We start from the raw sequence: 25,216 nt of genomic DNA, 5'->3' as shown, positions 1-25,216 counted from the left end.
GTACCTGCCTCCTATCAATACGCCGACATCTTCACAAAAGGTCTCTCAAGACAATTGTTCCATAGCTTTCGCGCCAGTTTGAACGTGCATCCTTCTCCCCGCTCTAACTGAGGGGGAGTATTAGAGATATATATTGTATTAAGAAAATACTATGTTTCCATATTGTTAGGAGAGTTGTTAGCCTAGACATTCTGTATATATTTTGTATTATCTCAGCAGAGGGGATTCAAGAAAAATCAATATACCATAATCACTCTTAAAAAATACCCTAACTAAAGATTCATAATCAAGAACCCATGTTCAAGATCAAATCTTTCCCACCATCAATAAAAAAATATCATCAAAAACACAAAACACCAAAAAAAAAAAAAGAAACTTTAATTCAAACCCTAACCTTAAAGATCAAACTCTTGCCTATCCTTCCAGCAGGATGATTCGCAGCATATATACCCTTCTTTCGTCAAACACTTCGCATCCATCATCGCAATGGCCACCGTACACCCAAACACCATGCTGAATCGACAGTCATATTTTTTAAAGGATATCGGAGATGTGGAGGCCATGGTCCCAGATCTAGAGAAAAGGAGAGGTTGTGATTTAAATTTTGAAATTGCCAAAAACTTTGGATACAATTTAGGGAATTCAACTTTTTGGATTTTGGTATGTTATCATCTTTCTCTCTTAACTGTGGCAGAGATAAGTGGAAGTGGTTGGGCGGCTCCTCGGGTTTATTTACGATTAAATCTGCCAAAGAGTTATTGGCTCACAATAGGTGCGATCCGAATAATCGGGTGATCGACTGGTGTAAATGGGTTCCAATTAAGTGTAATATCTTCGTTTGGAGGCTATGAATCGAATCCCTACGTTCGACGCCTTAGCTTCTCGAGGCATTGATATTCATTCCAGGGCATGTCCGCTTTGTGGCTGTGTGGATGAATCGGTCATTCACTTGTTTATTTCTTGCCGGTTTGCGGAGATGATTTGGCATAAAATCAGTCGATAGTGTCATTTACCGGCGATATTTGCGTTTTCAATCATAGATCTTTTAGAGTTGCATACGTTTAGCAGGATGGGACCGACGGAGAAATTGGTTATTCAAGGTATCGTGATTACTACTTGTTGGTGCATTTGGTTGGCTAGGAATAGAGCGGTTTATTCGGATGTCAAGCCTAGTGTGGAAGGTGTGTTTAGTGAAGTGAGAGCTTTGGGTTTCTTTTGGTTTAGAAATAGATCGTGATTTCAATCGGTTGGTTGATTGGATAGATTTGTGTAAATTTGTAATTATGTAACGTTTTTGTTTTGTGTTGTTTGGGCTGGCCCGGTTTTCGGGTTTGGCTGTTTGTTAATGAAAGTTTCCTGTCAAAAAAAAAAAAAAAACTTTTTGGATTTTGGATTTTCATCATGAGCCATTGAAGTCCGCTCATTTAATTCGGGTTTATAATTTTGTTGGAATTGAAGGATTAAAATGAAATAATTAGGGGGACTAAAATTTAACTTTTAGTTTAAACTACCATTTTTTGGGATATATTAAAATACCCCTCTCATTTAATCAATTGTACATTAATGAATTATGGACTTGTACCTTTTAATCCGTGCGTCGGTATTGAACAAGACAACTACCGAAACATCGACAAAAATGTGTAGGTCATCATGTTATCTTTGGATTTTTTTAAATATGATAGTTTATAAGATATCTCAAGAATACGTAAAAATTTATAAGTTTGCTGTGGTATGGTGGGGCGGGGGTTTGAGGCATGGGTTGACATGTGGTGTTCGAGCCCCCCATGCTGGTGAGTGATGTGTCTGTGGGGTATGGTGGGGCGTGGCTAGCCCGCGTGGGTTGGCCATGTCACCCCCAAATTAAAAAAAAAACTAAAATTAAAAAACTACACACAAAATTAAAAAAAAGCCTAAAATTATTATTAAAATTTCCTAAAAATTACAAAATTCTACAAAAAAAAAGGATCACAAAAAAAAGCCTAAAGCATTAGGTAGATTTCGAAAAGGGCGAGCTTGTCAAACGGCTTCCGCTCCTTGCCCCGGAACTCGATGTTGGCCACCGCCACCGAGTCTTCGTGACTTATTTCACCGCCCGGGACGCTGTCGTAGTAGGCTTTAAAACGATCGAGCTTTGGTCGTAGCTCGCGCCACTTGTGTTGGCACGCGTTTAAATTGTGCCGGTCGTTTTCCGCGTTGTGCCAGTAGCTAGCGAAAGCTTCCGGCCAGTACCTGGTTTCACCGGACACCGGGTTGGCGGCCCTTCATCGCGTCCACGACGCTCGTGACAAGGGCTAGCTCTTCCTTGTGCGTCCAAGAGGCCATCGATCAAGTGTGTGTGGGTAGCGGTTCGGGTAGGTGGAATGACTTGGGTTGGGGTAGCGATGGGGACAGGCGGTGGGGTTGGGTTTTTATAACGACTTGGCTGAACTATTGGCTTGGCCAAATGGTTACATTTTAAAATTTAAACATAGCCTATCCAACAATCCAATAAGAGCCGGCCACGTAGGACCGCTAGGCATGCCCAACGCCCGGGCTTGAACTCCCGCCCAAGGGGCCACGCCCAACCCCAAGTCCACCCGGGGTGGTGACTTGGGCATTTTTACCCAACCCACACCCCATACCCCATAGTCTAATTATCTATAATTTTGTGTAAAACCTCAGGGATTTAAGTGTAATAAGTTTAGGGGCTAAAAAATAAATAATGTTTAAAAGACCAAACTACCCTCATTTTAGGGGTCTTCCTACAAACTACCATTTCTCATGCATTATAATATAGTATAGATGTTATTAATTAACATAGTTACTAATATATAGATTGACAACTTGCTCAACCCAACAAACTACCCCAGGAAGATGTATGATAGTGGAAATTGAAGTAGTTTTTTTATTTATCCATGTTAAACATGTGATTTCTAATTTAGATTCGTATTTATTATCTAAAGAAGTCAGTTACCAAGCCGACGCATCATGGTAGAGGTGTGGGTGGTATAAGTTGAAGCAGTTACTACCTACCTAATTACTAATACTATGTTATTACATTCTTAGAATCTCGTAAACAATTTAATTCTTTAATATATCATAAATTCCCATCACATTGGTTGATGCGTATGTTGCAGATGAATCTCATGAGAGACCAAGACCTAGGAGATCACGTCGGAAGCCAATACATTACTTCATAAGGAACAAGTTTGTTGCATGAAAGTTTAACATTTTATTTCTTATATTTATCTTACATGATTGTTACTTGACATTGTGTGATCACCTACCTATCTACGATCTTATGTTTCGTAGTCAATGGCTAATTTAAAGACTTGATATAATTTGATTCATTGGAGTTGTTAACAACCTCACTTTGCTATGTTTTTAGGCATAATATATATCTACTAATGACTTTTGATTAGAAATCTCACGCTTTATTTTTGGTTTTATACAAATAATGTTTTGTTTAGAATACACTAAAATTCTTGCGTCATTATACCATTAAAATGCCCATCCACTAAACGGGTATAGAACTAGTTGGTAATCGGCGCAAAGAACATTTGTTGTTAACATTGTTATTTAATTAAAGATCCATTCCTAATTTGTTATGTCATGTACATCATAACTACTAACAAGAAAATAGAGTGACATTATCAATTTTACTAATTTTTTTAACGGCCAACAGATTCAATCCCGAGCACTCTTGGGTACCCACTGGACAAACGGAGTACTTCGAGAGTAAGCCGAGTCCACCACCAATTCCGGGGAAAACCAGTAACCCACCCGCCTATAGGCACAACGGTGAAATTACCAGTAAAACCCATTTGGCTGAATGATCCAACCCAGGTTTCCCTGGGTCTCCTATCATTGCCCACCAGTGTCTCACTCTTCACCAAGTGGAAGTCGAACCTGCATCTCTCAAGAGAAATGCAATCTTATTTAATATTTTGTGTTTTTTTATTTTTACTAGATATTTAGAAAAACACTGATTAAGAATTTAAATTGTGAAAAGATGAGATTGCCCGTAAAAATAGTAACAGACTAATACTAGCAATTGCAAAAAATCTTCAAATAAAATTTCTAGTTTTGCCGGATGTAATTACTTTACAAATAGTGATTTTAATATTAAAATAATATATAGTTTTTTTAATACTTTTATTATTTTAATATTATAATAATAGTTATTTCTTTACTTTTTAACTTTAATCCTTTTTTAATCAGGGGTTGGGATAAGCTTGGTGTGAGCCGGTATCGAACCAGTACTGGTATCGAAAATACCGGCACGGTCCTGTTCGGTATCTACAGAAAACGCCAAAAGTTGGTGCCGAATTGATATTGGAAAGCTTTTGGTTCAGGAAATTCAGTGTTGTTACCCTGTACCATTTGCTCATCCCTGATCATGGTCATCGTATGAACGACGGTATCGTATTACTTTTTTTTGTTGATTTTCTTTTACTTATAATTTTTTTCTTTTTTTAGTTTCAGGGGTAGAGATGAGGTCGGTGCCAACCGATACAGAATCGGTATCCGAAAATATCGGTTACGGTACCGGTATATGAATGTAAAAAATGGTAGTGAACCGATAACAGGAACGCCAAAAGTCGGTACCAAACATCAAGTTAAGCTTATTTTTTTAAAAAAAGCTATAAGCTTAGTTAAAAAAAGCTAGGCCGAACACCCCCATATAGATCTTGTATTTCTATTCCAATGAAGATTGACATATTTTTATAACATTTTTTAAATTTAATGTAGTTTTTTCCTTTTGTTACGTGAACTGACCTGATTTGACCTAACTCGAATTGGACGGAAGTTTTTTTTTTATTTAGCATGAACAACAAACCCTTTTCTGTCCCCAATGAAAAAAAATTCTGCTTCCCATGAAATTTTTTTTTTGGATCCAACACTGCCTACAAGTAGTTAAATAATAAAATTTGCAATTAAAAAGAAAAAACAATCAATTAATTAACTGAATCCAAACTAAAAGCAAATCAACAAAAGCATCACCGGGTCGTTTGTACATTACTTATATAAAAAATTCACATTTGAAAAAAAAAAAAAATCCCAAAAAGATAACCCAATTCAAGCATCACTTCCGATGAGCTGTCTTCTCATATGCTTCCAAAAATCCATTGTTGTACATCCCAAATTTACCCCGGCTTGATTTATAAATTCAAAAACATTTGAAGCTCAAAATAAATTATGATGTTGGTAGTTCATAACATTGGTGAAGATGTTGAAAAAAAATTGTGTACGTCACCACTAGGCGTCCCCCACCGACCGGTAAATCACGTGTACGCCAATATGATGGAGATAAATCACATGTCTGGTGTAAATCAGGTGTTACCGAGGTTTGATCTCCAGACTTGCGCAACAGATTTTCACTTCCTTACCACCGACGATATGGATGTAAGGATACCTTTAGTTCAGATGTTGAGTCATGTTGAATTTTGATCTTAGGGGTATAATGAGAAGAAGAATCTGTTGATGTTTCTGTTTGACAACTTCTACTTTTCTTCTCAACGAGTCTAACTCCAAAACCATAATCGTAGCGATCTAGACCTTGTATACGGAAATGACTTTCAATTTTAAGAGAAACCGCGTTGTGTGTTTGATACCAAGTAGTGTGTCTTAATGAACCAAACGAAACATACCACACCAATGTATGACGACCACCATCACTCTCCTCCCAAACCCTATCATCTTCGAAATCCATACCACTTTCCTGCTTCATACTTATATCACACCCAATCATGTAGAAGGCATATGAAGTAACAAAGCACATTAAGAAACCAGTGAAGTCATTACACCAATTCTCTGGAAGTTCCAATCTACAACTACCTCCTCTACGCAAAGGAGGTGTAAACCCCTTTGGAATCTTAAGGTCACTAAATTGGAGATGCATACAACCATTTTCAATACTTGTTCCCTAATTCATTTACACAAATTAATTATATTCTAATTCCCATTAACATGGACGATATACATAGAACTAATTTGATTTTCAAAACGAGAGATACCTTAAGCATGGATTGTAGTAATCTGTCACTCCATTCAACTTCAACTGCAAGTGAGACTTGACATAAGTTTTTACATTTTGTGCTAAAATCTTTGACAAGTGTGAGTGACCTGCATTGATATGCTGTAAAAATTGCTAAACTTGATGGGAGCTCGGGCAATTCAAGAAGATTGTCACAACATGACACGTCGAGACTTTTGAGTCGTGTAAGTTGCGATAAGTTGAAATCCAGCCGTGAAAATTTGTTAAAACATAGATCTAACTCTTGTAAGTTGGATAATTCACCAATACCATATGGTATATCTCCATCTTGTAGATTACAAGACGTCATTTGTAGAACCTTTATGTTTTTCATCTGACTAATCGTTGGAAGCCTTAGCTTGGAACAATCTGATACCTCTAAGTGTTCAAGACTTGTATGATTTCTAAATGATGGGTGAATCTTTTCCAACCCATAACAAGATTTGAGAATCAACCTTTTAAGACGTGGGAGTCCATCAAAATCAGGTGTGCTAATTAGCTCCAGCAGGTAATCAAGTTCAAGCACTTCTAACTGTGGTAGATGCTACAAACAGACAAGTTAATATATACGAGTTTACGAGAATTGATATGATCTAACAAATAAATTATATCTTCCGGTGGGAATTCAAATAAATTGTAGCTAAGTTACGAATAGTTGTATTGTTTGATTTTAGTTTTAGTTCCTGACTTGAGTTTTGCATTATTAGTTTTGATATCAAGAAAATTCAGAAGTTAAACAACAATGAGAGTGGCTTTGGTTTCTTTATTTTATTTTTTAATAATAAAAAACTAATTTATACTTAATGGGTTTTGTGAAAAATGTACATATAAATACAATTTTATACCTATGTTTTATCAAGTTTATACTTAATATATTTCTAATTATTTTATTTGTTATATATTGAGCTGAATTGGATGACGGACTTGCACCCGGATGGAAGATTACAACCCAAACTGATAGAATCATATTGCTGATTTGATCAGTATCTTGTAGCCCCAAGTGAAGGCTGCAATCCGGTCAGAGTTATACGCACCCCCGGGTGAGATTGTTCCTTTCCTGAATTTTACTTTCTTGTGACAATTTAATTGTTGTGTTAAGACATTTTCTATTGTCGGGTTAGTCAGCCCGGTGGTTGATCGAGTCTCTGTGTTCTATTTGTTGCATAGTTGTTGATCTTGTCTGTGCATCTTGACTGTATAGTTGGTTGTTTGTTGTTTCTGACATTTATTTTGTCTAATTGTTTTCTTGTTTTTGATTATTGCATTTGGGTGGTGAAGTCTATGTCTAGGGGCTCCCTTGATAAGGTTTGCGGTGGCACTTTTGAGTGATGAACCACTGATCGGACACTCTGACTTGGCTTCGCCATTTGTGTTGTGTTTTTAGTTCCGTTGATTTTAGTGATACTATTGATTGTTAATTCTTGTGTATTATTTGGTGTGTAAACAAACATGGTAGATGATATTGTTGAGACCGGTGCTAATAGTAATCCTCCTGCTGTGATTCTTGTCAATAAGTTGGATGCAAGTGATCCATTATACTTGAATATATTAAAATCTAGTAATCTTACCTTGTTTCTTCTAAAATGAAAGGGGCTAAGAGTTATACAGTTTGGTCTAATGCAATGCAATTACCTATACAAGTTAAAAATAAATGGGGTTTTATAGAAAAAACTTGTGTAAAATCTAAAATGGTACCAGTATTTATTGACTTCACCTGGTATTTATTGTAATTTTCTAATTTTATAAAATATAGAGTTTCATGAGCTATCATAATATTATAGAATGGTACGAGTATTTATTGTAATTTTCTAATTTTCATATTAGTGAAAAAAGAAACTAGTGGATTAAAATACGTTGAGTAAAGATCCTATACAAATAAGCTTATCGTACAAAAAGTACGAAAGAAGTGGAAAGGTAAAAAAAAGTGGTGATATATCCGTAATTATCAAAATTACTCTACAAGTGCAGCAAATTACATAAAATTCAAAATTACTCTACAAGTGTATCATAATTACTCTATTAATTGATCAAAATAACATAACATAAACAATTACTCTACAAGTTCATCAAACAACATCCAATTACAAGTGCATCATAATTACTCAATGAGTTTATTATTAATACATTACTAGTTATTCAAAATTACTCTACAAATGCATCATAATTACTCTACTAGTTATCAAAATAACATTACATACACAATTACTCTACAAAGTTCATCAAACAACATACAATTCCAAATTACCTATACAAGTGTATCATAATTACTCTATCAGTTCATTATTAAGTGCATCATAATTACCCTACCAGTTCATCAAAAAAATAATATAAAAATAACAGACACATTTATTCTACAAATTCATCAAACAATATAAAATTAAAAATTACTCTACCGGGATATCAAACGATATAAAATTCAAAATTACTCTACATGTGTATCATAATTACTCTACTAGTTTATTAAGATAATTAATCTGCGAATAAAATACATACTCTATGAATAAATAATCACGAGAATGTCACCCTTTTTTTTTTACTTTTTCACTCTATTCGTACTTTTTTACAATAAACTTATTTGTATTTGATCTTTTGTCAAAATATGTATCAAGGCACCATAGGTTAGTTTTTAAAAAAGAAATGTTTATACATCTTTGGTAGTTTCTACTTTTCATTTATAACTAAACTATTTATTTATAACAAACTAAAAAATTTCAAATGTTGTATATGATTATGTTTATGTATAAAGTTTTCCATTGTTAAAAAAAAAGCTAAAAATACTTTAAGCAAAAAACTATAATGAATTACCTTATAACCCTTCCAAAGTTCTTTTTGCTTGTTGTAAGACAATTCTAGAACAGCAAGCTTCATTGGTTGAAAATTGTCTGGAAATGGACTGGCAGGATAATTAAACCAGGAAATGTATTGCAATTCATTTGAAAGAAAATTAGTCCCTTCGACATTCTCGAGATCATCAAGTGTAGTCACACAAAGGAGCCTCAGTTTCTTCATCTTTGACACAATCTTACATAAGCATGACGTACCATCTTCACCTGCATAGATTATGGCTTCAGTCTTGTCGTATTCCTAAAATGAAGCAGGAAACAATGCGTGGATTGAGAATCATTTAGTAAACATATAACATAATGTATGTTTTATAAAAGGTTAATCTTTACCATTCTTTCATCCTTAAAACACAATTCTTTAATTTCTTTATCTATCCAGAGTCTACTATGTTTTTCAGGATTGTTCGGATGTTCCCCTCTGACAATGTAGTGTCCCATTTCTTCTAGTACATCATGCATATCAATGATGTCATCCACAATTGTTATAAGAGCTTTTTGTATTAACACCTTCATCCCAATCTTAGGGTGAAAACCAGAAGCCTCAAGTATCTGAACTACCCTATCCGCGTTCCACCGTCTAAAGAAACATGCAATATCTAAGAATAACTCTTTCTCGTAAGATTCAAGTCCATCATAACTAGTTTTGATTATGTTCATGACATTTGGATTTGGGATGTCTTTTAGCTTTTCCAAGGCACTAATCCACTCGTTCTTATTTTTGTCATACAGAAAAGAACCTAAAACTTTAAGTGACAAGGGGTGCCCAGAAGCATAAGATACTGCACGTAGAGAAAATTTATCATAATCTTCTATAGGCTCTTTTTCGTTATATGCATGCCTTTTAAAGAGTTGAGTAGCATCATCATTCGATAATAATGCGATAGGATAGACGTGGTCTACCCTATGGGTTCTTAGCAAATGTTCATCTCTAGTTGTGATTATTATTCTGCTTCCACTACCAAACCAATTATGTTTTCCAGCTAACGCCTCTAGTTGGCCAAGTTCATCGACATCATCAAGAACTACCAACACTTTTCTACAACATAACATACTTTTCATCTTGTGTTTTCCTTCGATAAGACTATAGACGTTCACTTCTTTCTTGAAAAGAGATGATAAAATATTCTCTTGTAGTTTCTTTAAGCCATGTTTGCTTGTATCCTCTCTAACATTCTCCAAAATACAGTGACCTTGAAAATGTTGAGACATTTCCATATAAACGGAAGTAGCAAGAGTAGTCTTACCACCGCCCCCAACCCCCCATATCCCAACCATACGCACACAACCTGATCCAATGTCTAATAATGATTTCAAACCTTGGAAGCGAGTCCTCATTCCAACAAGACATTCATCTACACATGAATTTAACGCGAAGAGCCTATCCAAAATTGTATCGACAACTTTTTTGATGAATTGTGATTCATGCCTGCATATTCGATATATGGATAATTTATTATATCCACAAACTAAAGAGAACTGAGTTATAAGTTTGAGATATTTAACTGAATAAAGATAATCATGAATTTAAAATTAATGTACATAAATAAATAATTAACTTATGGATGCACTAATACGGTGAAGTCACCTAATCAATCCATCTAAATGGATAACCTTTTATGCAAGTAGGATAGCCTTAGCCTAGCTTATATATATACACATAAATATATATACATGGAAGAGTTTAAATAAGAACGCTAAATATCGTGAGAACCAAGAGAACGAATGAAAGAACCGGAAAAACTTGGTCAAAAACATTTCAAATACAAAATTTATAGGGTTAGGGTAAAATGAAAATTTATGAGAACTTAGAGAACTTGTTCTAACGAAAGATTTTATCAAAAATTTTTTTACCAAAAATCCTAAAAAATATAACTTTTCCAAAACGAAAAAAAAAACTAGATTTATTTTTCATTTATGGCAGCTGTAAAAAGGGATGCCATGTTTATGTTATTACCTTTTTACAGCTGTTGTAAGGGATCGAAAAACAACGTTTTGATTTTTATTTTTATTTTTTTACGGCAATCTTTTTAAACATAATTTAGGGGTGTAAAAAAATTGCTTTACAAAGGATCGAGCTCTTCACCTCCACTCTTAACTCCAAGAGATTTACAAGCCAATGCATATAAAAATGAATTTGTATTTTCATGCACACAATATAATATAAAGTAGAAATTGTTTTTTTAAATGAAAACTAGTGGGTTACCACCCAGCACCCGCGCTCCGCGGCGGGTTCAAACATAGACAAAAATAAGTAAATTGTGAGTGTTAAAGTTCTTTGATGTTTTAGTTAAGAGGCTAAACATGTCATTATTAAGGTTTAGGGGCTAAAGTTGTTCACTATTAAAATTGAGAGGCTAAACATGTTAATAAGTTTAAGGTCTAACGTTGTTTATTATTAGGGTTCTTGGATTTTATCACCCCCAACTTGACTTTTAGTTTGTGCTGGCACCACTCGGTTAAATCTTTAATAACTGAGTTTATTTCTTATCCTACGTGGCACAACCTAGCTTACATGGACATGATGACATGGCAAATTTGTGGCACTTTATCAATTACTTGTACAGGATGACATGGTTTCATGATATCTTCTCTCTTTTAAGCTAATCCACACAAAACAAAACCTTCCATCAGCTATCTTCTTTCACACAAATAAATCGTCAGATCTGTGTATACTCAAATCAAATCGAATCTTGTCTCAAATCAAACTCAAATCAACAACCACCACCGGCGACCGTATCCAATACTCCAGATCCACCACCACCACCGGCGACCGTACCTAACAACCCCGTCGTCTGTTTCGAGTGCAAAAACGGATTCATTGAATCGATCTCAGTTTCAGTTAGCAATGAAGAGACTCCGGCGGTCGGTAACGAGTTCGTTGAATCGATCTCAGTTTCAGTTAGGTCATGCTGGTACTACATTGTAGATGATGATGACGTCATAACGAACGAACGGATCGAGAATTGAAACATAGAACAGATCGATAATCAGATCTTCACAACGAGAGTAGATCGGTTCTAGTTAGGGTTTGCGTCTTTGTTGTGGAAGAAGAGGCGGAGGACGGCGCCGGCGGTGGTGGGGGAGGCGATTTGTTTGTTGGTGGTGGTGTCTTGCATTATTTGTTCGAATCTGGGGCATGATTTGTGGTAGAATGATGTGGAAAGCTGTTGAGAATGTGAAGGTTGTAAGATAAGTGAGATGCAGAGGAGTAGAATGACTGGTTTTATTAGCACCTGCACCTCTGATGTGTGTAAAATACAACATATAAATCACATCAATTAAGGCATAAAACTAACCCTTTTTAAGTACTAATGTTGGAAAAAGAGTGTTTTTGTCTTCCTTTTTTATTTTCAGGATGAAATGAGCTCAAAATCACAAAAGAAGCAAAAAGACAGCTAATTCTACCATAAATACAAGAAAAGGGACAAAAGTGGACTGCCCGGACCCTCAACGGCACCTCCCAAGGCAAAGGAGAAGAAACTGAGTCTGAACACGCCCCGTGTCCAGCGAACACGGGGGCGTGCCCAGGAAGCAGCAGAAAAGACAAACCAGTAGAAGCTTCCATTGCCCACCACGGGGCCGTGTCCAGCGAGCACGGGGGCGTGGTGAAAGTACAGCAGGCGCATTAATTGTAATTGCGAATTACAATTAATGAGGAGAGAGAATGTCAGACGGGCACGGGGCCGTGTCCAGCGGACACGGGGCCGTGTCCAGCCTTCTGTTCAGCCTATAAATAGAGGAGCTTGGTTTCATTCTCTCTCATCCCTTGGCACACCACCTCTCTCACACTTCATCCACCACCCACCACCACCATAACACCATCATCCACCACCATCATCCATTGTCCATCATAGAGTGTGTGAGTCGTCTCGGGATCCAAGATTGATCGTAAGAGTTCTTGACAATCAAGGCCATGTTTGCCTAAGTCTCTTACATCACTTGGTGAAGACAAGTGTTTAGTATAATACTTTTTATTTTTAATCTTTTGCACTTTTTTATTTGGTTTTGTATTAATGACTTTAATAACTAGTTACTTATGTTGAAGGTGATCTTTCCTTATCGTTTGTCGTGGTGTCTTGGCATTATTTTACTGTCTATATAAAATAAAAGATTTTCACCATTCATATCTCCACGGTCTATATGGAGGTATGTTGGCTACCTAGTCAGGGGTTAAGGGAACGGTTTGGTAAGGGTCTTGCCCTTGTTCAGCGTTTAGAGGTCCTGCTTGGGACCTGGGTCAAATTTAGTAGGATCTCCTTCAATGCCCATAGGTATTGGATGGCGGGGATCCAAACTCTTTGACCCCCTCATAAGTTAACTACTATTAATACTATAACCCGGCTATTTAGGACTGTATCCCTGCTGACTCAGACTATTTAGCCGAGGGTAACGTCACCGCCAGAAGCGGGGCCTACCACAATTTGCATTAATAACTTAATTCATTATCTTTCAATAATCCGACCCTTTAGGATTGTATCCTTGCTGACTCAAACTACTGGGTTGAGGGTAACGTCTCCTTCAAAAGAGGGGCCTACTACAATAACTAAGATAATCTCTTAAACAAGTGCAAAAGTGCGAAAATAATCAAAGGTTATACTAATACACGTGTCGGATCCAAGTGATTCATCTTGTCTATCTGTTTTTATTTTTATTTTCAGCATTTAGTTAGTTTTTATTTTCTTAGTTTAAAACATTTTTCTAACCTTTTGATTTGATTAGACGTTGAGGATAAACCGGTATTAAAAGCTCTTGTGTCCTTGGACGACCTCGGTATCTTACCAACACTATACTACGTCCACGATGGGTGCACTTGCCCATATGTGTGTTTAGTGTTAGTAAATATCATGTTTTATAAATTTAAAACTTGGCTAAAAGTGTAAAAAGGGGCTTAAATACTCATCAAAATAATATTACACTACACACGTATCAACCTCCATGGATGAGCTTCGATGTGGGAGGAGTGAGAGCTTGGTGGTGTGGTGTGATGATAATGTATGGTGGCTGAAGATGAGGATTTTGGATGTCTTTATAAAATGCAACTTTTTATATATACATATAGTGCCACATAATCAAGATTCGCCATGTGATCCTGTCCATCTCATCAAGTTTGTGCCATGTATGATAAGAAGAGTAAACTGCAATTTTACCCCCCTGGGGTTTAAGCCAATTGGCACTCTGACCCCTCCCTGTAAAATATTGCAATTTGCCCCCCCCCCCCCCACCAACATTGTTGTTCTGTCGCAAAATTACCCCTGCCATTAAAGAACTTAACAGTTCTGTTAATTGGTATGTAAAATGACTAAATTACCCTTCCTTCTTACCCCCTATGATCTGTTCTACTCTGCAATATTACCCCTTATGTAAAATGACTATATTATCCTTTCTTCTAACCCCCGATGGTTCTCTGTATTCTGCAATATTACCCCCCGGTGTTATAGACTGTTCCAAACATTACCCCTGCAGGAAACAAATCCTTTTCAAAACCCTCTAACAATTAGGAAATGGACTTTGGTTAATTCCTAACCTGCTACAAATGGTCATTTAACCATTAGAAAACCTCATTGGCAACAAAAATTCAGAAGAAACAAATAAAATAGAACTTCAATGTATGTTCCTTGTATTCTAGTTTTAATCTGGTTTATAATGAAGAAACTATTCAAACTCATTTGAGGAGAGTTTATTAATGACACAAAAAACACAAAATATATATAAAAAGCATGTCAAACACATAGCAAACTCATCCTTGCAATGACAGGTTAACTTACCTTCGCTCTTTTTAATAATATTTGACACTAAATGGTATGTTGCTGGAACATTAATAACAGTTTGAGGATTACGCATGGTCTGATCCCAAAACAGAGACACAACTTTCGCATAGATTAGTTCAATGATGAGGATGGCCACAGCATATAATTATCTTTAAAGCTTTTAGGACTATCTGGTTTTAACAAACACAATGTATCCTATTAGAATGTAAACCGTATGCATCTATACGAAAACCTAAGCGTGTTAAGAGAGAGAGAGAGAGAAGAAATGAACGAACTTGCGATTTTGAATAGTGCTGCAAATGTTTTCGATGAGCTGAACAACGGATCCTTTGATAACGGTGCCGGTTTCGAGTCGATCATTAAGCCGAGTGGCGAGAATTGCTTGCTGAGTGGAAAGAGAATTTGAGAGGAGTAAACGGTAGCGTTCCTGTGAAGAGCCGATGAGTTTGATGTCTAATACATGTAGCAGCGGCTTCAAGTTCATGTCGCCGGAGAGAATCAGCGGGATTGCATTAGATGTCAAATTCACAGGCATTTTCAGAAGCCATAAATGTGTGTTGTAAGAAATCGGAGAAATAAGATTTGGAAATTTGAAGGAAAAAGGTTAGGGTTTCGAGAGAAGATCGCCGGAGATCTGGAGGAGCGGTGTGGGAAGGTGGGGGAAGGGGGTAAGAGTGCTGGGAGTCTCAAATGTATAGAGGGTTGTAATGTGTAAGATACAAAAGTAAAGTGGAAATGACCTGTATACCCTTTGACCGTTACTTAATTATGTTGACTTTTAACAAAAGTTGTTCACAGGGGGTAATCTTGCGACAGAACAACAATGTTGGGGTGCAAATTGTAATTTTTTTAAGGGAGGGGGTCAGAGTGCCAATTGCCTCTAACCCCAGGGGTAAAATTGCAATTTATACTCTGATAAGAAACATACTTAGTTAGTAAAGATTTAACTGAGTGGTGCCAGCACAAACTAAAAGTCAAGTTGGGGGTGTCGGGTGTCAAAGTGTTAGTTGGAGGTGGCAACGGCCAAAGGCCGATAGTTGGGGATGATAAAATCCAATAACCCTTATTATTAAAGCCGAGGAGCTAAAATTCTTTTAGTTAAGAGGCTAAATATGTCATTATTAAAGTTGTGAGTATTATATAATTTGACTAACATGCCCATTATCGAGGATTCAATGTATAGGATCACTTCAAGGGTCGGACCTACAATTCTGCAAAGGGGGCGGTCGCTCCCCCTGAATTTTTTTAGTGTAATATAGGTGTTAAAATCCTGATCGCCCCCATAAAATTTTATAATCACACCCCTTGAACTTTTGAAACCAAAAGAAATATGAAAAGTTGACAATTGAACTTTCTGGTGGACTGTGGCGGAGCTGTGGCGGGAGATGGTGGTTAACGATAGAGAAGAAGATGACACCAAAATCAAAGAAAAGTTCACAAACATCCCGTATTAATGTTTATTATTTTATACTTGGATGAAGTTTGCATTATAGCATATAGTTTTAACAGGTCTGACCAACTTATAAGTCTATATACATTTTTAATTGCGAACTTCTCTATATAGATTGAGGGATTGTTTGTTTGTTTTTATTGAAAAGATTTTTCTGGCCACTTTTGTCTACGTCTCACAGACCACACGCATACCTTTTGTTTCGCAGAGTGTTTGTTCTTTAGAAGACATTTCATTTAAAAACATCCGCGTGTCCTCTTATTCCAGCAGATGTGGACTTCCTATTTCATACCACTTCCAAACCCTAGTTATCATTCCCTTCTCACAAATCGCCTCTCACCCCTCTCCTCCTCCAACATCCGACTCCACCTCTCACCTCCACCAACAACCGCCACCTCCACCTCTCACCTCAACCAACAGCCACCGCCTCCACCTCTCTCTTCTACCCCATAGCCGCCTCCTCCACCCCATACCCGCAACCTCGACCTCTCACCTCCCCAAACAACGCCGACTCTCACCCATATCCTCCACCCCACAACCGCCACATCCACCCTCTCCTCCATCCCACAACCGTCTGCAAATGTTAAAAAAAAACAGTCTTCTTCTTGCGGACTTGAGAGGTTTGTTCTACATCTTCTACTACAGATGTATGCATATGTGGTTTTTACGGCTATAAGATTAAGATTCCAATACAAATTTTTGTAATTATTAACTTGTTGTTTCTTACTGCTATAAGATTAAGAATAATAATTAAAATAATATATAAGAATAAAGGTTATGCGGTTATTATTTTTAAGAATAGTAATTACGGCTATAAGATTAAGAATAGTAATCAAAATAGGGTTAACTTTGTAGAAACGTAATCAAGTTTGACATCTATTCCAATTAAATAATTAATAATTAAATCACTGAAACTTTTTTTCTCTCTAAAGTCACTAAAATTTCATTTGTTGTTCTAATATTACGTAATTATTAGGTTACCAGGTTACTAATGATGTGGGAAATATAAATAATAACATGAAATTTTCAATAAAAAATTATATTTTTATTCTAAAAAATTTATTAAATAATCAAAACCTTTTGTGTATCGTTTGAATAATAAAATGGAATTCCGAGCTGGTTCCAAAATGTATGATTCCAGTACGTTTCAAAATGGAGCAGGGGTTACAAAAAATCACATTTTTAAATTTGTAAATCACAAATAGAAGAAATTGCAGTGATTTCAATATGCTTTCAAAATAGGATTCAACCATTCAAGTGATTCAAAGAGTGATTCCAATGATATTGCCATGAAGATGCACTAAGACCAGGACATAAACTAGAAGAAATAAAATTTAAGAAGCCACAATGATTGAATTATGCAAATCAAATCCACAAAATAAAAACATGTTCTTTCCGATTCGATCGACGATTGAAAATTGAGAGGTCCAAGGTTTGTTAGGGTTTAAAAAATATTTTAATTTTATAAAATCATTAAATAATATCCACATAAACATTAAAAGAAAACAAAAAATAAAATGAAAAAAATACTAACCTGGTTACTTGGTAATTACACACACTATGAGAACATTAAGTTGAAGTGTAGTTAGTTTAGATAGACAAAAAAAAAGTTTGAATGACTTAATTAGAACATTTGGCAAACTTTGTTACATTTCTTTGACGTTTTCCCATCAAAATAATATATAAGAATAAAGGTTATGCTTCCCCAGCTCCTAACACAAACCCGCGCCCACGCGCAACATTACCCCATTGTTTCCAGCATTGTTATTCCCGTTGTTACCCCTGTGTTCTGCTTCAGGTGAGGACAGTCTCGCTTGAAGTGCCCCTCGGCCCCACACTGATAACACCCTTTCTGAGTACCCTGGTTCTGCTGAGTCTGTTGTCTACCCGACTGCTATGATGGCTGCTGCTGAGCTGGAAGTGTAGCCCTACAATCCCTAGCCACGTGCCCTGATCGGTTACACCGATGACAAACCCGAGCACACTGCCCGTTGTGATGATAGTTACACTTGTTGCACAAAGGTAGCTTCCCCGCATATGATCCCTGCCCTGACTTGTTACTCTGGTTTTGATTTACTGACGATGACTGGCTGAAACTGCGGTTGCTGCTAGTATCCGTCTTCTTCTGAGGCTGTGCAGAGTTGGACCCCTTGTCCATATCGTTCCACTTACGCTTGCCATCAGTAGTAGGTGCAGTGGAAGTAGTAGCGGCTGTAGTAGTACTAGAAATACGGGGTGGCAGCGAATTGCTCTCCACCTCCTGATCAACGATCTTGTGAGCTAAACGAACAATCTGAGTTAAGTTATTAAGGTTTGCCGCAGTAACCAAACCCTTCACCCGTGGAGGTAACCCCTTGATAAACAACTCAATTCTTCGAGGCATATGTCGAGACAAATTCGGGCACAAGTCAGCCAACTCATACGACCGCTTCACGTATGCTTCAATCTCAGACCCCACCATTTTCAGATCATTGTACTCATTTTCTAATTTCTGTATTTCATCACGAGGACAATATTCCTCCCTCATCAACTCTTTAAAGTCATCCCACGTAGTGGCGTTCGCCGCCTCAATGCCCAATAGCTGAACCTGGGAATTCCACCATGTCAGGGCACCATCCTCGAGCGTGCCCGCAGCATACTTCACTCTGTCCCCAACCGGACAATTACACATCGCGAATACGGACTCTGCCTTCTCGAACCAACGCAAGAGTCCTACAGCCCCTTCAGTCCCACTGAAGGTCTACGGCTTACAATCCATGAAGGTTTTAAACGTGCAAACAGGCGGATGGTGCTGATTCTGTTGCACCTGTTGACCTATTAGAGAAAGAACATAAAACAAACGGGTAAGACTCAAGCATGCGAATCAAGGATAAAGAATGTTTGGTACACATCGTACCAGCCTGATAAGCCGCTAAGGCTTCAGCCACGCGAGTGTTGATGAGATCGGTTAACTCAGCCTGAGTCATAGCAATATGGCCACGTCCACCACCGCGGCCTCCACCACGTCCACCATTACGTCCGCCACGTCCGTTCATGATTCTATATATAAGAAAAGGAAAAATTCAACATGCAAGTTCAAGTAGGAGGCAAGCATTACTATGGTCTCCACAGATTTCTACGTTCTAGCATAACATCAACTAACATAGTGGAATCCTTTTTCACACTTATTAAGTTTCACTGGTACTCACATGCACCCCACATTATTATTATGTGTGCACCCACAATAATAATCCAATTTGCATGTTCATCTCAGCTCCACTCAATTCGTGTTAGAAAGGTTCCCCGAATTCAAGCAATACAGTAGGTGACACCACAACACAGATTATGAAAGTTCAAGGAAAAGTTGTACTCTGAAAACACGTAATGTGGGTTATTATCATATAAGTTCATACTATTGTGCCAAGTGTGCATTCACATGTAATGTTATCTAATAGCAAATACTAGAAATAATGTGCAGTATTAAACAAGAGACGAACCTTGCAGTCTGGAGCTAAGTGTCATGGTCGATTTCGGATCAGTTCGGTTATAGTCCGGTTTTATAAAAACGTTTTAAAACCAAGTTCACTATAACCAGTGGCTCCGATACCAAACTGTCACACCCTCAATTTACCACTTAGGGAGTATCCCTGTTAGGCATGTGACCCCTAGTAATGAGCCACCAATTACATTGAATTCATAAGTTTAAAATATAGTTTCATCATTTAATAGTAATAAAATCCAAACATTAGTAATTCGAAAACCATCAAGTTCAGCGGAAGCGTTAATGTATCATAATGTAAATACTTTCCCAACAACCATAATAAATAAATGTTTGACAAATAAATCCATCAATGCAACCATGACCACTCTCGCCCTCCAACCAGCAAGTTCCTGTTTCCAAGTACCTAACGACCTGCGAGCATGTAACAAGTTTATCAGACAAAGCTGGCGAGTTCACAGTTTTAGAAAGTGTTTGTTACCAGTTGTATGCAAAACAGTTCAATAACCAATGCAAGTAATATTGTTAATATCTCAATTCCGAACAAGACGGCTCCTGAAATACATGACTGCCCTTCCCACGTACTCCTATCTAGTACTGGGCCACGACTGGGTCATTAGTTCACATCCGTCCTATCTAGGAGCGGTGTGAGAGTGCCAAACCTAAGTAGCGCTACCAACTAACACCCGTTACCCTCCAGGTAACATAATAAGGGACTTACAAAAATGATAGATGAGAATATTAACCAATATACCCGTTTTTACCCAAACCACTGACTGTCCCCAACCACTGGGACGCATGCTCGAATGTAGTGAACTCACCTTTGATTTGCTCGGTAAGACTAGTTACTTGTTTAACACAATTTGATCAACCAAGCCTAAAATGATTACATACATCAATCAGTTTCAACATATATTTGGAACACGTATCTTTTACATATGCCACACTTGTAGTCCACTCATACAAATTGCACATAGCGTCGTACCCTTCACAATAGTCATTCATGCAACATGCAAGTCCTCGTTCATATACATAGTAGGGGGGTTGGTTCACGTACACATTTACCTCACGCATCATAGTTTACAAAACACGTATCAAATAGCATCACGATTAGTTCCATGTTGGATCACGCATCCGATGATGAAATTTATACATTATCAGTTTGCATTTAACACAAATGCACTACACTTATGCGGCCCAACGAGGTAAACATTCTATATTATATTGTTCCCGTTGTTTGTAACCGCCATTTGAGCTAATTACAGCCGTTCAAAGTCATCAACTTTTAATCTCAGCCGTTCAAAGTCACTAAATTCCTTCTAGAAGCAGCAGTTGGCGTCGGTTTTGCACTCTCTCTCCCATGATTATTCAGTTAGCGGCAGTTTCCTAAGATAAGCCAATAAAAATACAGAATTAGAAACTGAAAAAAAAACAAAATACGGTTTAAATTCCTTTATTTCAGCAAGTTAGTGGAGTAGTGGAGGATGTAACTACCCAGTATGATCATTATATAATACGTACCTCAAGCTTCTATATTTCTTGCTTACATATAGTGAAGATTTGCAGCCATGGATGACTACACCCTAATGGATAACTACTACCTATTCGAAGCAGCCAACTACGCAATGAAGGTAATACTAAACCAAATACAATGTTGTACATATGTTAACTGCAGATTTTTTAGGTTCCTATATAATTAGGGTAGGGTGATGTTCCTATAAGAACTATTGTCTGATAAACACAAAGTTGTATGGAGCAAGAATACCAGACTGAAAAGGTACATACCAATTATCTTCTTGCTTCGTGTTGATTTCCAACCCATGTCTTTAATAAGTATTTTTACTTCATGTAGTCACCAATTATGATTGAACAGCAACAAACTGATGGAACAAATGACCTACAAGTGAAGGTAAGTATTGGTTTTGTTTCGTTAAACATTAATTATGTATTGTAAAGTTTGATATATGCTGACAGTGTTGAGATAATCATCCACAGTCAATTCAATCCAAATCCACAGTCAATTTTAATAAGATTGAATCTGCAATTAACAAATTGCAGTAATTCTCAATCATTTTCTTTCTTCGTGTAGGCACCAGTTCAAATAGCAGTAATTCTCTAATCAATTTCTTGCTTAGTGTAGTCACCAGTTATAAAGGTAAACTTTTTAAGTTATTTTTTTTTACAGTTTATACTTCCTATAATAAACACGTTAAACAGTTAAATTCTTAGGTCACAAATTCGAATTTGAAGCTAGAAAAGTGAACCACTGATAGACAGATCCTACGCCTAATGACACCAAGGTATAGTTAAATTACTTGTATCTAAAGTTGTTTTGTTTTTATTATTTCTTAACTAATCGTTTTTTTTTTTCAAATTGTAGGAAAATAGTGATAATGTGCATATCATTGACGTCCATACAAATTTCAAATGCATCATGAGTTTAGTGTGAGGTAAAATATTTTTGTGACTTATGCACATGTTTTCGGTAATTAGCCAGTTTTAGGATTGAGTTTTTGAAAGAGAAAACAAAATATTGAGGTTATTGATATCTTTAGATTTAAATAAGAGGATTAAAAAGATTATTACAATGATAGAAAGGGAAGTTAAAGGCCCTAAATTAAAGGCTGATATGATTTTAAAATATTCTAATCATAGTTGTTAATAGCGAATAGCGACAAAGGACCTATATGCTACATAGCGAATGGCAACAAATAGCGACCACTATTTTATAAATAGCGATACACTAAAAAAAGAATTTTGAAAATTTTTATATGTATATTATATCAAAATTCCTTGGTATATATGCTATTATACATGTATATTTAAAAGATAACTTATAAATCCAGCTATTTTATAGCTATATCTAATTGCTATTTACATCAAAAAAACTAATTATCGCTATTCACGCTATAGGTCGCTATGACCCAAATAGCTGACACTTGGTCGCCTCGCTCCATAGCGTGCTATAGCGGTCGCTATAGACGCTATTGACAACTATGATTCTAATCCCTTTTAAGTAAGCATGTTTTTGTAAACATTCTGCCTATTATTTAGAAAACCATGGAGTGGAGTAGGATAAATCCCTTTTATTTGAATCATGTCCTATATCCCCAGTTATATCTAAAAAAACTAGACAGATTATCAATACACTTAAAAATAAAAAATGCATGTGTTTACCTATGTAATACGCATAATAATATAATATAAAATAATATGTATATAAAATATAATATAATCGAATTTATTTGCATAATAAATTTTGTATATATAAAACATAACTATAGTCATAGTATGGAATTGCAATATCACTTTTATCTCATAACAGAATATTAGTAGTAGACTAGTATCTCTCTTTGAATAAGCAACAAGCTTCCCATCAAAATTGTTTAGTGGTAAATATCTTTGGTGGTTTGAAAAAACTATCACATAATTGACTATATAACCCATCAGAATGTTTATACTTCGGTCCTACTATTTCACAAAACTTATCATCTTTCTACTACACATCTGCTAACCTTTTTGCTACTCCTAGTCTGTGTCAACCCGGCTACCTAATGTATTCTATTGTTTTGCTTTAAAGCTTTGTTTGCTGTTTTTAGTTTATGTTTTTTTATTAATAATCTAAATATTTAGTTGCAATATATTTGTTACCTTCATAAAAAATAACTAAATTAATAGAAAACTCCCATAGCATAAGAAAAGATAAGTTAGCTACCGAATAGAACCGAGGGGTCGAAAACATATATACCCAAAAAATTCTATAGAACCGGGGGTCGAAAACGTATATACTCAAAAATTTCTATACGAAAGCTACATATATAACACTGCCGAGCGAAAAGTTCGGGGGGTCGGGCCTCGGGCGGCCCCCGGCCCCTTCTAACCTACGCCCCTTGGTTTACCTTAAATAAATATACAAAATTAACAATGTAACTACAAATTAAACTGTCTATATTTTTTAAAAAATATAGAATATATAAAAGTTTTTATATTTTTTTGTTATTAAAAGAAAATCAGACATTAATCATAGAATAGCATGTGTGTATATATATATAACTGTTGTAATTTAAACAACAGTATGTAACTTAACATACCCCCATGTTAACACTTTATCAATTTATTTTGAACTAATAATTGAATTAAAATATTAAGTAAATAAGACGTTTCAGTTAATAGCATGTTTATATGCAAACCGGTGTAGCTAAAGAACTTAAGCATATAAAGCATAGCTAAGATCAATCCAGCAAACGACTAGAATTTGAATTACTTACAGTAGTTGTAACGGAGAAGTCTAAGAAAATAACATATCAATTCATGGCAACCTTCAAACATGGACACTGTATTAAAACCAAATTAAGATATCAATTGAGCAGAAGAGATAGAGAGTATATAAATGTATAAAAGCATAATTTAAACATAAATCAATTCTACTCAAGGATAACATTTTTACAACATTTCCACATCTAAAAAATTACAATAAGCAACATGAGATGGCCTAAATATTTCTTTTATAACAACCGTACAACTTTCATCTTATAGAGTTATAGTATTTGTTGAAGTGGAACAAAAAAATATGGAAGCAATCCAAAGGTGTTCTTAATTTCTCATAAGACAAACCTAATTAGATAACCAAAGATTGTAAGCAAGTTGCATTAAAAACTGTAGCAATTAGATGTAAAATTAATGGGTACCTTATAAATTACATTATCACACAACGAAGATTGGTCCCCTGTTGTTCGACCAGATCCAGAAATGATATCCCTGCAATTACCCGAGTAAAGTTTCTGAAAATAAACAACTAACAACAATGATATAAGGAAATCAGATGGAAAATCAATGGATACCTTTACACAGGGCCAAAATGAAGTGAGTTTCGATGATGTTAGGTTAAATCTGGATACGATAAGACGAGCAGAGAGTGACGATTTGAGTGTTTATCAAGCAATGCACCGATTGACACCGCAAACCCTAACAACATCGGAAATAACCCTACAGTTGTTTGGGAAGAAATGTCAGAGAGAGAGAGTGTGAGAGAGAAGAAGAAGAACACGCAGCGCCGATCAAACACGGAACAACCACCATCGTTGGAGTAGATCGTTGATGATCGTGGGTTTTCGCCGGAATTTATACGGCGGCAGAAAAGTGTATGAAACCCTAGGTTAGAGCAACGAGAGAAAGATGATGATCGTAGGTTTTCGCCGGAGTTTACACGACGGCAGAAAAGTGTATGAAACCCTAAGAAAAATGAACTGCACTTTAAAATGGGTTGTCATTCAATTGTGTATGGATGACCCGATTTAAATCTTGTGTTTATTACTGGATTACCCTACTACTCCTATTCGACCCAATAGCAACCCATGGTCTATGTAACTAACTTCACGCACCAAGTTTTAAATTGGAGTAATTACTTTTTAGCTCTTTTGTTTTTTTAGTTTTAACCACTTAAATTTAAAATTAAAAAGTTTAATGTCCTGAGTCTATAACCACTTATTTTATAACGTTTTGAGTCCATTTTTATTCATTTTATAACGTTTTGAGTCCAATTTTGTTAAAAAAAAATGGACTCAAAATGTTAAAAATTCGACTCAAAAAGACTCAAATGGTTATAAAAAAAGAGTCTAGGGACTCAGGGCGTTAAACATTTTGATTTTGAACTCAAATAGT

At 36.2% G+C, this 25,216-nt stretch overlaps 3 protein-coding genes and 1 long non-coding RNA gene across 4 annotated transcripts; all 4 read right to left on the bottom strand.

The window, feature by feature from the left end:
• Positions 1–5,047: 5,047 nt before the first annotated feature.
• On the bottom strand, positions 5,048–6,482 carry LOC110935556. Its single transcript, XM_022177931.2, has 2 exons — positions 5,997–6,482; positions 5,048–5,905 (listed from the first exon to the last, which is right to left on the bottom strand). The coding sequence occupies exons 1-2, from the start codon at positions 6,348–6,350 to the stop codon at positions 5,366–5,368; spliced, it is 894 nt and encodes a 297-aa protein (XP_022033623.2). The 5' UTR covers positions 6,351–6,482; the 3' UTR covers positions 5,048–5,365.
• Positions 6,483–8,628: 2,146 nt separating this feature from the next.
• Positions 8,629–16,640, bottom strand: LOC110932752 (TMV resistance protein N-like). The gene is made up of 3 exons (XM_035988942.1): positions 16,496–16,640; positions 9,190–10,361; positions 8,629–9,100 (listed from the first exon to the last, which is right to left on the bottom strand). Exons 1-3 carry the CDS (start codon positions 16,638–16,640, stop codon positions 8,708–8,710), a joined length of 1,710 nt encoding a protein of 569 aa, XP_035844835.1. The 3' UTR covers positions 8,629–8,707.
• A 1,038-nt stretch (positions 16,641–17,678) lies between these two features.
• On the bottom strand, positions 17,679–19,968 carry LOC110934300. The gene is made up of 2 exons (XM_022177452.2): positions 18,974–19,968; positions 17,679–18,891 (listed from the first exon to the last, which is right to left on the bottom strand). Exon 2 carries the CDS (start codon positions 18,746–18,748, stop codon positions 17,972–17,974), a length of 777 nt encoding a protein of 258 aa, XP_022033144.1. The 5' UTR covers positions 18,749–18,891; positions 18,974–19,968; the 3' UTR covers positions 17,679–17,971.
• Positions 19,969–20,446: 478 nt separating this feature from the next.
• Positions 20,447–24,834, bottom strand: LOC110935554. Its single transcript, XR_002589197.2, has 5 exons — positions 24,397–24,834; positions 24,244–24,313; positions 23,824–23,889; positions 21,341–21,452; positions 20,447–20,941 (listed from the first exon to the last, which is right to left on the bottom strand). It is a non-coding gene; the product is annotated as an uncharacterized LOC110935554 (long non-coding RNA).
• Positions 24,835–25,216: the final 382 nt, after the last annotated feature.

Source organism: Helianthus annuus, chromosome 4, assembly GCF_002127325.2.
Source record: "Helianthus annuus cultivar XRQ/B chromosome 4, HanXRQr2.0-SUNRISE, whole genome shotgun sequence".
Lineage (NCBI taxonomy): Eukaryota > Viridiplantae > Streptophyta > Magnoliopsida > Asterales > Asteraceae > Helianthus > Helianthus annuus.
Note: the sequence above shows the minus strand (reverse complement) of the source record. Positions and strands in the feature narration are given on the sequence as shown.

Excerpts from the sequence above, each read along its gene's own strand:
- LOC110932752 (XM_035988942.1), bottom strand. The coding sequence starts at position 16,640 with ATGGAGGAGAGGGTGGATGTGGCGGTTGTGGGGTGGAGGATATGGGTG. Across the intron at positions 10,362-16,495 it reads GAGAGGTGGAGGCGGTGGCT|TTAAATATCTCAAACTTATA; the intron begins GTTGGTTGAGGT and ends ATCTTTATTCAG. Across the intron at positions 9,101-9,189 it reads GTTTTAAGGATGAAAGAATG|GAATACGACAAGACTGAAGC; the intron begins GTAAAGATTAAC and ends GCTTCATTTTAG.
- LOC110935556 (XM_022177931.2), bottom strand. The coding sequence starts at position 6,350 with ATGAAAAACATAAAGGTTCTACAAATGACGTCTTGTAATCTACAAGAT. Across the intron at positions 5,906-5,996 it reads TACTACAATCCATGCTTAAG|GGAACAAGTATTGAAAATGG; the intron begins GTATCTCTCGTT and ends TAAATGAATTAG.
- LOC110934300 (XM_022177452.2), bottom strand. The coding sequence starts at position 18,748 with ATGTGTAATTGTCCGGTTGGGGACAGAGTGAAGTATGCTGCGGGCACG.